The 10,967-nt window shown below is 30.9% G+C and overlaps 1 protein-coding gene across 3 annotated transcripts; it reads right to left on the reverse strand.

The window, feature by feature from the left end:
• Window positions 1-66: 66 nt before the first annotated feature.
• On the reverse strand, window positions 67-4,509 carry LOC102609279 (isocitrate dehydrogenase [NADP]). 3 transcript variants are annotated; one of them, XM_006494513.4, is made up of 16 exons: window positions 4,290-4,507; window positions 3,666-3,709; window positions 3,416-3,525; window positions 3,299-3,336; window positions 3,081-3,158; window positions 2,945-2,998; window positions 2,762-2,863; window positions 2,503-2,594; window positions 2,311-2,414; window positions 2,136-2,204; window positions 1,933-2,048; window positions 1,774-1,808; window positions 857-999; window positions 598-720; window positions 394-485; window positions 67-311 (listed from the first exon to the last, which is right to left on the reverse strand). In XM_006494513.4, the coding sequence occupies exons 1-15, from the start codon at window positions 4,336-4,338 to the stop codon at window positions 398-400; spliced, it is 1,245 nt and encodes a 414-aa protein (XP_006494576.2). In that variant the 5' UTR covers window positions 4,339-4,507; the 3' UTR covers window positions 67-311; window positions 394-397. The 3 variants fall into 3 exon arrangements, with proteins under 3 accessions (XP_006494576.2, XP_006494575.2, XP_052297522.1); XM_006494512.3 differs by having other exon boundaries at window positions 67-322; XM_052441562.1 differs by lacking the exons at window positions 67-311; window positions 394-485; window positions 598-720 and having other exon boundaries at window positions 941-1,018; window positions 4,290-4,509.
• Between the last annotated feature and the right edge of the window lie 6,458 nt (window positions 4,510-10,967).

The raw sequence follows: 10,967 nt of genomic DNA on the forward strand, positions 1-10,967 counted from the left end.
AGATGAAATGCAAATAATTAGGTTTTGTGTGCGTACATCTTAAAACTTTGGCAACAGAGGTGCAGCTCAAATAAACCATGAACGTAAATTTGGCAGCAATAGTTTTGTTTATAACAAGCCATGTTCAAGACATTTGCTTGCATGAAAATGAGAGTTTGTCGATCAACAGGAAAGCAGTCTATTGTAGCAATTAGAAGAGAACCAAATCCCAATCCCCAATTTTCCCCTCTTCAATTATTTCTTCTCAGCATAATATGAAAAAGATAACCAAAGGAAGCTTCCCCAAGTCTTTACCTTTGAATGTGTAGCATCTGCAACAAAACTAAAAGCAAGAATTTAATAGTCTTGCTGCAGTATGAACATGCCAGTTCCAAGCCAAGTTGAGGTACTTACAAAATCATGCTTTGCCAGAGAGTCTTGCTCTTAGATCGTCGGCCACAGCATCAATGAACTCTTCAGTATTCAGATAGTGTTCCCTAGTCATCCTACAAACACATAATAAATACATCACAAACAAGAGATAGAACATACATTAAAAAGGAAAATACATATGCCAGCCCTTGGCCTAAATGTTATAGTAATTTAGCAGATGCATACTTAGATCCATGGATAATAAGTGCAAGATCCTTGGTCATCTTCCCAGATTCAACAGTGCCAATACATGCAGCTTCTAGTTTCTCAGTAAAATCCAATAGCCTAGCATTGTTGTCCAACTTCGCCCTGTTAACAATAACAAATTCAGATCCTCATCAATGTCTTCTTATTATCAAACAAATAGATAAAGCTTCTCATCCATCTAGTAGAAACAAAACTTAAAGGATGCTACTTTGCGGATTTTGAAATTTAAATCTTATACCTATGTGCAAGCCCTCGTGACCAAGCAAAGATGGAGGCTATGCTGTTTGTGCTAGTTTCACCACCTTTCTGATGAACTCTGTAGTGTCGGGTAACTGTTCCATGGGCTGCTTCGGCTTCAATTGTCTTCCCATCAGGGCATACCTGGATCCAATTCACACTCCTGTAAGTCCACATGGCCAAGAAAGGAGAGTAGGAGAGATAAATTATCCTTATTACTGTTCATCAAACTCCGATTTACTGTTTTTGTACAACTCTCTCCTGTTGATGATTCTAAACTTGCACCCCCTCATCTCCTACACAATGCTGCATATAATTTTCTTACATTCCTGTCATCAAAATGCTTCATTTCCTTAATTATAATTTTCTTTTACCAATCATATCTAAAATAATGCCAACTATTATGAAAATTATTTGAGGAAGTTGACCATCTTTTTGGCAGTATATCCTCTGTAAAGAAGATCTCCCAGGCCGTTGCAAGAACTTGAAAGGATTTTTTAATGGAGAATTTTAATGCCTTTGATAAAGAAGAGAAAGCTACAACACTCTCGAAATGTGCTGCATAACTCTTTTGTGGATGACATGGCAAGAAGAGATTAAAACATTTTCGCATAAAGAACAGGGGAAGAAGTCAGTGGTTTACAGGACAACTCGACTTTTGCATCTTTATGAGCCTCATTCTCTAAAGAGTTCCAGGATTCATCTTTTCTTTTATTGATCTATATTTGTAAGGGGTTTTAAGATAATTGTCTTCTTGTTGGGTCTTCTTTGCTGGAGGGTTCTGGGGCTTGTTTTTGGAAAAATAAGTAGAAATTACAAATGTACACAAGACCTTTTGTATGGTTTTTAGTCGCCTAATGCTGAGAAATGTCATGCATTATCTGGGAAAGAATAATGAAACAATAGAAAGGTACATACCAGTACAGATGTCATCAATCCAAGAGATCCAAACCCTACAGAGACACAACAGGAAATCAGTTACCAAAGAAAGAAGTCGAAGCCTTCATATCATTCAATAACAGCACAATTATTGCATCCTATCAAAAATCTAAACATGAATTACAGGAGGTTACAAACCTTGAGCTAGGAAATCACTCTGGACATCTCCATCATAATTTTTGCAAGCCCACACATAACCTCCTTCACTTTTGAGAGCATAAGCTACCATATCATCAATGAGACGATGTTCATACCTACAAAATCAATAATACAAACAATGATAAACAAAAACGTAATTGCATAGACCCTCCTATTAAAAGAAATTTACAAAGAGAGGTTACCATATGCCAGCAGCTTCAAACTTTGACTTCCAGTTTGCCTCATAAACCTCTTGAAATATGTCTTTGAATCTTCATTGAATAAACAAACATAATTTTATGAAGAATCCAACAACATTATCAAAGGACTAAAATTGAAAAGGAAGCATAAGACAAGCTACTCAAGCGCGCTCTATACCTTCCATCATACTTCTTAAGGATAGTGTTTTTTGTACTAAGATAGAGTGGCCACTTCTTCTGATAGGCAGTGTTCATAGAAGCCTCAGCAAAAGCTCGGATGGACTGCAATTCCAGGTTAAGTACAAGTTATATGCAGCAGTAAACAAAATAGACTTCAAGAAGAACCACTAAGAACTTTTCAGATCTCAACCTCATCAGTGTTATACATGGACAATGCAACTCCACCCTCACCCGTAAAGTTGTAAACCTCTAACTCTGTCTTCTCATCTTTTCCCTCTGGTACTGCAAGAATTCACATAACTCGCTCTTTATAACCGACAAAAACTAAAAATAAACACAATGTTAAGAGTACAAACATCACTTAAGTCACAGCAGCAAAATACACCAAAATTAAAATGAAACAGATACAAAAATCTCAACAAACCATCAAATACAGAAAGGGATATTACCAAACACCAATTTAAGTTTGCCAGGTCCTTGAATAACTGTATCAGTTGCTCGATATTGATCACCAAAAGCATGCCTGCCAATGCATATGGGCTTTGTCCAGCCTGCCAACAATACCAATGACTAAGTTTGTTCCACTGCACCATGAAAAACATTGAACTTGAACATCAAGGAACAACAGATACCTGGAATAAGCCGAGGGACATTTTTGCAAATGATTGGTTCTCTGAAAACAGTGCCTGCAGGTCATCATATGATAATAAGTAATGTAAGAGAGAAAAAACAGCAATAAAAGCTATTCATACATGGAAGTTCACTGACCATTCAAAATATTCCTGATTGTCCCATTTGGACTCTTCCACATCTGTTTCAAGACAAATTCCTTGACACGAGCTTCATCTGCCAATCATCAACACTACAGTCATGAGCTTGCCATGTGAATAAAAATAATCATATCTATGTCAAAGGTTGCAAGAACCAAAATGGTTCTGTGACACAAGTCAAAGGAATGGGCATTTAGAAAATTAAGACATGTATACCTGGAGTAATAGTAGCACACTTGATCGCTACATTGTACCTAAAATAGAAAGAATGATTGTAGTCTTGTCAATACGAAGGAAAGAAAAAGGAACAGAAAAGAAAGTGCCAAGACATACTTGAGAGTGGCTTCTGCACTTTCAACGGTAACTTTGTCATCAGTTGCATCACGATTCGGAAGGCCAAGGTCGAAGTACTTTATGTCCAACTCCAGAAAAGGGAAAATAAGCTGCCACACATGCCAATGAAATTAAATCTTGATACACACACACACCCACACGCGCGCGGGCACACACACTATATATATAGTAACTATTTATATTTCCTCTATTGGGTAGCATCATTTCCTTGAACCGAATGCCAAATTACCTTATCCTTAATCGATTTCCAGAAAACTCGAGTCATTTCATCTCCTGAACCATGGTAACGATGACATGAGAAAAACACATGTCAGTAATTTTGTCTCGGAGATAATAGAGATTCCATAAAATATCAATACTCAAATTCTAACTCGGTGATTATGAAAAAAAATTACTTATTAAAACAATCACCTGTACCTCTATGCCTATTAACACGATAACAAAAATTACAATAATAGATCAAATAATAATACTCATTTATTAAATCAAATTTACATAAATACCAAAAATATTAGAATAATACAATTTATACGATCGCTTTTTAACATTTATTATTTAAATGATTACGTGAGATTAATAAAATTAATAAATAGTGTTTTTCACTAATATAAATCAGTATGATTATTATCGGAGTATATTACAAAAACAAGATAATCAAGATTAAATAGATCGAACGAGCACGGAGTGTTCGGTTGCATAAGCTGATTATAAAGATTATTGTCTTTTTTTAATAAAAAAAATCAAAAACAAAAAAAATGAAAAATGAAATAATCTGATGAATACAGTATATCAAAAACTAAGATTAACAGAGATCTGTGAAAATGAAGAAGCAGAGATCCAAAAAAAATCTGACCGTCCATTTCGACGATGGGATTGGCGACCTTGATCTTCTGAAAAGCCATTTTCTTCTTTGTTCAGTTTCGGTTGATTCACAACTAGAGAGAGATAATAGGGCAGAGCGGAGGTGCCGAGGTCGTGTGGACAAAAAGAAGCAGCAAGAAGCAATAATAATAATACTACGAAAATTGAAATGCTGCTGCTTTCGAGTTTGACCAGGACTCTCTGCAAGAACCAAAAGTCTCTCTGCTTTTATATTCTTCTCAATTTCCTTTTTTCCCTTACTCTTTTCATTATTTAATTATTTTGCCAAAATTTTCTTTTATTTCATTTTCTAATTATTATTATTATTATTATTATTATTAATTTTCTTTTTAAGTTGCAGTTTTTATTTTCCCACTCAAAAATAATTTGTATTTTCTAGTTGACATATGCCCCCGCTGTCCTTAACAACAATTGTACCGTTTGCTCTATAAATTGCATTTGGTACATTATATTATATTATATTATTTAATAGATATGTATTTTAATATATTATATTTCATTAATATTATATTATAATAATATTATACATTGTTTGTTATATTAATTTTATATTAATTATTAACATATAAGCATAATAATAAGATATAGTGTTCTTAAATAAAATAATATTATAATATATTTTATTTTTATATCTTGTTTACAATAAAAAATAAAATATATTTAATGCGTAAATTGAGACAAAAGTTGGCACATTACGTTGTGTTAATGCACCACAATTCAATTTTCAAAACTTCAAAACATAGGTCAGCAATAAATTAACGTGAATAGTATTATAATACTATGTCATACTATGTTATAAACAAACCAAAAATTGTATTATATCAGATTTTGTTCTTAGATTTTATTACTTGAGTAGCTCATTTTAAGGGAGTCAATCTTTTGTTCCTATATGTACACCTCATAAACCAAATCAAGTAGTTCATTAACAAAGACTTCTGTCTGTTGGTTCCTGTGAAAGTAATCTTAAGAAAATAATCGTTGAACTAAAAATCATTTAAAAGTAAGAATAATTAAGACAAAATATGGACAATAGAGTCTATTTGTAGACTCTTTAATGATTGTTCATCACATATTTTATACATACATGACTCTATATACATGACTCTTAAATTATAGGGAAAGTTATGTCTTCTTATAATTAGTTATATTTCATAATAAAGTAGTTAAAAATGTGTTAGCTTAATTGAAAAGATACATCCCTTATAAATAAGTAAGTCCGCAATGTTATTCCATAAAAAATGTTAACTTTGATTAATACCAACATTATAGGACTCTCAAAACCCCTCTCCTTTTCAACTCGCACCAGCCCATTCCCTCATTCACCATCGAGGGAAATCTGTTTCCCACTCTTATGGATAATTATTCTTTCTTTTAACAATAATCCCACAAATAAAAAGTTTACACATGTATACGATTGCAGGCATCTAATCAAAATTCTGTAATAAATTATAAAAATATATATATATGTATTTATTATGTGTATATTATTAAAAAAAGTTATTATACTTTGTGTTGAATTTTTTTTTAATTTTTAATTTTTATCTTAACAAAGTTTTAGAAAATCTAGTTCCTCTTGATGATGAGGGTGGCGATGTGGCGTTGCTATTATTAGTAAGAATGGTTTAAATGTCAAAGTTTCGAGTTTTCAACGGGTGATTGTGTGTATTTGAAATTTCTAAAGGCAAGTTATCATTAATGTAATGCGGGCGGGACCTTTTGGGCGGAGGGATGTCATGAGCCCACATGTTTTTTCGGATATTTTTTCATGATATTTTTATCTAATATATATATATATATATAGTGCAAGCGCTTCTTTTTTTTCATGCAAACGTTATTAAGTCAATGAAGTAAGTAGAAATACACTACCAAGTTACATGACTTTATAATACAATACAATAACCGTACGGGTTAACAGTATGTTCATATTAAAAAACATATTAGATGATGTGGAATTTAATGATAAAAATTTTGTAAGCATAATATTAATTATTTTAGATAAACATGACATGAGTGAATAAATTTTTTCTAATTTATATATTTATTATGATCAATTTATTTTTTTAGAAGTAGAGGGACATGCAAAGTCTAAATAATTCTTTCTAAATCTTTAGTTCTCCCATGATTAGAATTTGGATAATGAGCCAGATAGAATTCTTTAAAAATCTCGATCAGACCCTTGGGACCAATTTACTCTCTCCAGTTATTCATAATTGATTGTTAGTTCTTAAACTAAAAATAAAAAATAGAAGGTTTTACAAAGTCATGCAACTGTAGGTCTTTGATATTTTCTAACTAGGACCTGATAATGATTTGCATAAATATCAATTGTATGATTAGATGATATTATACCCCCTACCGAAAAACAGATAATACATAATAAATTATTTCTATATTTCCTACCAAATTCATTGCATTTGCATTATGAGTGTCGGTATTAATAATTTAATATGTACACATTATATCTCCTACCGAAATATCTTATGCATTATATGAGTGTTGCTATACATCGTAAAATTTTATTTTAAAATTTCATCCTAAATGATATAATATGAAATGATATAATTAATTTACTTAAAATTTATAAAAATTATCAATTATTTAAACGAACCACATATTATATAACATCTCGCGTCTTTTGAAAATAAATTTTGAAAAAGGATGACAATTGCATTATCTCAATCGACAATCGCTTTCATTTGGGAAAATATTGACATTTATGAACTACCCAATTGTGGGTGATGCGGCGGCCAGCCTGTTTTTAGCATTCTTATTTGATGGGCTCAACTCATTATAAACCCCAAGCTTTCCTTGTCAACGATTATTGGATAAGATTCATAACAATGAGAAAGAAATGTATGTATTTATTTTTGGAATATTACATTATAATTCTATGTATAAACTTATCATAATATATTTTAATGGTGTGTTTACTTCTCAAATTGGAGAATTGAAATCCAAAATCAAAATTATTGACAGTGTTTACTTTCTAAAATAAGAGCGAGGATCAACTTTTAATTTCCAAAATTACCCATTTACCCCTATTGACTTTATATAATCCCCAAATTGCCTCAATCAAGTTATTTCATTTTTACATTTTGGTGCCTATAGATTCATGAGAATACCCAAAAGTTTTGTATTATTTACAAAGAGGCCCTCTATTATTTAATAACAATAACAACAATAGTAACAATAATAATAGTAACAACAACAACGACAGCAATAGTAGTAGAAACAACAATAATTAATAATAATTTCATTAATATCATCATTATTATTAATATTAATTTTTATTACTTATTATATTAATATTACTGTTATTAAAATTTATTATTTTTATTGTTTTAAATAATATTATTGTCATTATTATTATTATTTTCAGTCTTATTATTATGTTTATTCTTATCATTGTGATTATTATAATATATATAAATAATATTAGGGACAACAATTAATAAGGGCATTTTAATAACACGAAACAATCCATTCTGATTTTAAGATAAAATAAACACATCAATGGGAATGTAACTCATTCCAATTTCGATTCCTATAGCTCAAGTAAATAATTTATTCTAATTCTAATTTTTTATTTTGATTCCAGCTTATTTCGATTCTAGTACATTCCGATTTTAACTCGTTTCAATTCCCGTTTAGTAAAAGCACCTAGTTAAAGAAAGAAATTTAAACTAAAATATTGCATAAGATCTACTTCTACAGTAAATATAAAGAGACCTAGAGTCCAAAGAAGGTGAAAATCAATAAATAAAGAAAGTTAAAAAAATTAAAATTAGAAAAGTAAACTGGAATAATGATATATAACAAAGAAACTTAAACTAAAATATTGCATAAGATCTACTTTTTTATGAAATGTACTAAGGGTGGATGTTCAGTTTACGCCAAATTAATTGGATTGAGAATTGAAAACCGATTGGGTTAAAATCAAACCAATCATCAAACTCGATCCGGTTACATTTAAATATAGAAAATTTTTAAAAAAATGTAATTTCTTAAATTTCATATCAAACCGAATTTTGACCTAAAATTATAACCCAAATTTATATGGGACCATAATGAATTAATTTTTAAATTTGTTTGGATTGAATTCTCAAAACCGAAAGGATCAGAACCCAAATCAAAACCTGTAGAAACCGAATCAAAACCTGAGATGTAGCATATATATTGAGGGGTGAGACCCAAAAGACCCAAAGTCGTACTAGAAAAAGAAAGTAAGAGAAAAAAACTGAAATTAGAAAAGTAAACTAGAAGCCCAAAATAATGAAATATAAATTAATAGGTGAATCATGAACCAAGAACTATCGTTTCCTTTTTTATTTCATCTTGCTCCATATGGGTCCGGAGTAATTGCTGACCGTTGACCCAGTGCTCAGCACAAGGATCCATTTTCTTTTTCATTAGATCTTGCTTTTGTCAGTGGTGACGCACCCAACTTCACCTACCATGGCACGTGCAGCCACCTAACTTCCCATTCAACTTCTGTTTTTTTTTTTTTTTTGAAATTATCATAATGATGGCACTTTGTTGATTCCTTGTTTTTGTCCTTATTTTCATTTTTTTTTTGGGGTTAAATATTCACGCCAATTGATTCTGTCGTTAAATGGACCTTTTTATTCTTATTAATTTTCGTGTCAAATGTTTTTTCAATCTTTATATTCATACTACAAATTAATTAAATTTTTTCTTTGTTCTAGATACGGACGCTTGTAGTACAATTAAACTATGTTTGACATATAAGATTAGAAAAGATTAGATTAAATTGAATTATGTTTAGTACTGTTCATGTTTAGAATAATATTGGATTAGACATTAGTAATTAAATTTAAATAAAATTAAATAATGTTTAAGTTGATATTTTATATAACAATCCAATACTAAATGAATTAATAATTATGTTAATTGATATAGTTTATACTATTAAATAACTATTTTAATATCCAATATTCAATTTTATTGTTAAAAAAATTGTATACTTTCTTATGTTTAATATTCAATGCTAACTAAATTATTGAATTAAATTTAGATATTTAATCTTAAATTGAATACGATTTAAAATAAATCATTCAATAAAATTTTGATATTTAATATAATATGAAAGTCTATATTAAAAAAAATTTTAAAGTAATTTTTAAATTTAATTTAAATAAAAAAAGAAAAATGTGATCAAGAGGACCCAAAACATTTCATTTAATCTCATCAGTCTTATCCTACTTATGAAAAATAGGTACTAATAAACCCAATACTTTTGCATTCGAATTTGGACTAATTTGCTAGTTCTAACAACCAAATATAGCCACTCGGGCAAGGCCGAGTGGTCAGGGCTGCTGCCCTCAAACTTGGAGGGCAGCAGTTCGAACCCCCACAAAAGCATTGTGGGGATATTTCCTTCCTCAATTAAAAATTGAGTGAAAGCAGTCCTCTTCTTTACCCATGAGTGAAGAGTGGATATCCCTCGAATATTTGTGAGGGTTAAAATCTGGGCAGAGCTCCATAAGCATTGATGTAAGTTGATCCCAGTAATAATCTGATTTGTAAATATCAGTTATACTCTCATCTAGAGGTGGCAAAAATACCCGCCCGGTCCGGACCCGGACCGTACCCGGGCGTTGCGGGCCGGGTAATACCCGGCCCGGGTATGAAGCCGGGTCGGTCTTGGGCATCACTTGATAAACCCGGAACCCGGATTTTATTAAAAAAAATTACAAAATATATATTATTTTAAATATTTTATATTTATTTGACTTATTTATTATACATATATAAAGTTTTAAACACTTAAAATTTATATTTTCATGTCAAATTTTATTGAAATAAATTTAAAACTTATAAAATTACCAAAAAATAAAAAATATATACACATAAAAGATTAAAAAATATAAAATCCGGGTACCCGGATTAAAACTCGGCCCGGACCCGGACCCGGACCGGTTGCATCCGGGCAGGGTCCGGTCATGGCAATACCCGGACCCGGCCCGGGGTTTTGCCATCTCTACTCTCATCTAATGAGATTAATTTTTGAGCAATAACCTCATGTAATAAAAAAAACAGCCAAATATGATAGTAGATGAGATTAATTTTTCAGTCCCAAAAATTTAATCCAATCCCACTCCTACACATAACCTTAAAGGCCTATCGAACATTATTAAACTCACACATCTATTCCCACTAATATGTGGTACGAAATCTATTCTTATTATAAAGGGAATAAGTTGAACTTAAAACACCTTCCCTCAATATATGAATACCATTGGACTATCCTAAATAACTAAAAGTCTTAAGGGAACGAGACCCTTACACTCTTCGACCAGCCCCACTATGATTAAAGCTGTCTACAAGTAATGCGACATATATCAATTAGATTTCATAAATAATTTTACAAGTCATGAAAATTATCATTTATAATGAGTGACATATTAGCACTTAGGATTAAACAAAATTGAGACAACACTTTAGAATTTTAGTTATTATTCATTGTTTAATCAAATTTCATTAAGAGTTTGTTAATAAAATTGAAAGATACCGAATGACCATTATACCCTTAAAATTTTGAGATAAATAAGTTAAACAGATATGTTTGATCTCCCAATGATTTTACAGAGGATTCTTAACAAAATCTGGTTGTACCGCTGAAGACTCT

Source organism: Citrus sinensis, chromosome 5 (genome assembly GCF_022201045.2).
Source record: "Citrus sinensis cultivar Valencia sweet orange chromosome 5, DVS_A1.0, whole genome shotgun sequence".
Taxonomy (NCBI): Eukaryota; Viridiplantae; Streptophyta; class Magnoliopsida; order Sapindales; family Rutaceae; genus Citrus; species Citrus sinensis.

Coding starts and splice junctions, on each gene's coding strand:
- LOC102609279 (XM_006494513.4), bottom strand. CDS start 4,338: ATGGCTTTTCAGAAGATCAAGGTCGCCAATCCCATCGTCGAAATGGAC. Junction 2,999..3,080: donor AATCAGGAATATTTTGAATG/GTCAGTGAACTT, acceptor GATGACCTGCAG/GCACTGTTTTCAGAGAACCA. Junction 2,864..2,944: donor TGTCCCTCGGCTTATTCCAG/GTATCTGTTGTT, acceptor TATTGTTGGCAG/GCTGGACAAAGCCCATATGC.